Source organism: Elephantulus edwardii, unplaced genomic scaffold (genome assembly GCF_000299155.1).
Source record: "Elephantulus edwardii isolate Elephantulus edwardi_28Jun2011 unplaced genomic scaffold, EleEdw1.0 scaffold00280, whole genome shotgun sequence".
Lineage (NCBI taxonomy): Eukaryota > Metazoa > Chordata > Mammalia > Macroscelidea > Macroscelididae > Elephantulus > Elephantulus edwardii.
The window spans coordinates 2,305,843-2,307,360 of NW_006400030.1; the positions used below are offsets into that span (position 1 = coordinate 2,305,843).

General features: G+C 44.5%; 1 protein-coding gene across 2 annotated transcripts in view; it reads right to left on the reverse strand.

The window, feature by feature from the left end:
* Positions 1–111: 111 nt before the first annotated feature.
* Positions 112–1,518, reverse strand: part of LOC102856966 (myomegalin-like) — a 95,227-nt gene continuing 93,820 nt past the window's right edge. For both annotated transcript variants that reach the window (XM_006900320.1, XM_006900321.1), the window contains one exon: positions 112–333. In XM_006900320.1, coding sequence (XP_006900382.1) covers positions 154–333 — 180 coding nt within the window. In that variant the 3' untranslated portion in view covers positions 112–153. The remainder of the gene's footprint in view (positions 334–1,518) is intronic.

Sequence of the window (1,518 nt, forward strand, 5' to 3'; positions counted from 1 at the left end):
GCGGTTGGCGCAGGATAGAGCAGGGTTTAGAGCTGTTGTGCATAGGGTCGCTATGAGTCGGAAACGACTCGATGGCACATAACAACAACATCATATGGTCTCACAGGCTCAAGAACAGGCAAAGGCAAGTGATGAATAGAACACCCATGGTACTTACTTGTCTCTCTCAGCCAGAGCCTCTGTGCACTGGTCATGCTTGAGCTGGTCTCCAGGCACATCTTCCCTGTCCTTGGTGACATCTTTCAGTTTCTCTGAGAGTTCCAGGTTACACTCTTTCTCTGCTTCCACCAGAGCTGCCATCCGAGCAGCTTCATTCTTTGCTAGCCTGGATTCCTGCAGAAAGAATGGACACTGAGAGGCTGCAAAGCCTAAACCCTGAGGACAACTGATTAGTTTGAGAAGGAAGATGGAGGGGAGAGGTGAATGGTGACAGGTAAATCACGACTGACCAATCAGACTCAGGTAGCTAATGGTCCTGGGTGTCAACCCTGGGGTGGAGGGAACTGCGTTATCCCAGGAAGTTCTAAGCTCTCTGCAAAGACTGCCTGGGAGAAGACAAACAGCTAGCAGAGACCACCATTGAGACCACCTGCAAGCAGCAACCACTCAATCTTGGGAAGAGAAGAGTCCTGGGCAACATTTTTGTGAATGTCCCAGCTCCTCTTAGGGCTTTGACAGCTCAGCAGGGAAACACTGATCTCATCCAACTTCACATAATGTCAGGGAAGCATCATGCAGGGCCAAATACTATGAACAGACAAGCCTTCTCCTAAAAAAGCAAGGACCCAATGAATACCTTAACAGGCAGGAAAGCAGAATATGCTGGGTTCTTGGAATTCCAAGAAGTGATACTGAAGAGTTACAAATGTTGGAAGAAAGAAGTGAATGCATAAGTAAAGAACAATAAGAAAATTAAGAAAAACAAGAAAAGGAAAAGACAGAGAAGATACAATCAACATACTGTGAAAAACAAGAAAAGCACAGAAATACAATCCAGAATATCAAAGCCGAAATGACAGAAATTCTCAAAATGAAGGAAGCACAAAAAAGCAGAATAGCAGAGATGGAACAAAAAATTGGTGAGTTAGAAGACAAAACCCTCAATGAAAACATGAAAGAAGGAAAAAAAAAACAGTAAAGAGAAGGAAAATGAAGAAAGCATTAGAATCAGGTGGGATAACATCAAATGAAACAACGTATGTTGTTATTTTTATGTGCCATCAAGTCACTTGTGACTCACAGCGACCCTATGTACAGCACTAAACTCTGCTCTGTGCTGTGCCAATTGCACTGTCTCCAACACACCATCCTGATTAACCCAGTCACTGAATCAATCTACCTCATAGAGGGCCCTTCTTTCCTGCGCTGTCCCTCCACCCTCCCAAGCATGATGTCCCTCTCCAAGGACCAGTCCCTCATTACAACATGTCCAAAGTATGTTAGACAAAGCCTCAGAATCCTTGCCTTCAAGAAGCAGCCCGGTTTAACCCTCTCAAGGATGAATCTGTTTATTTTCTT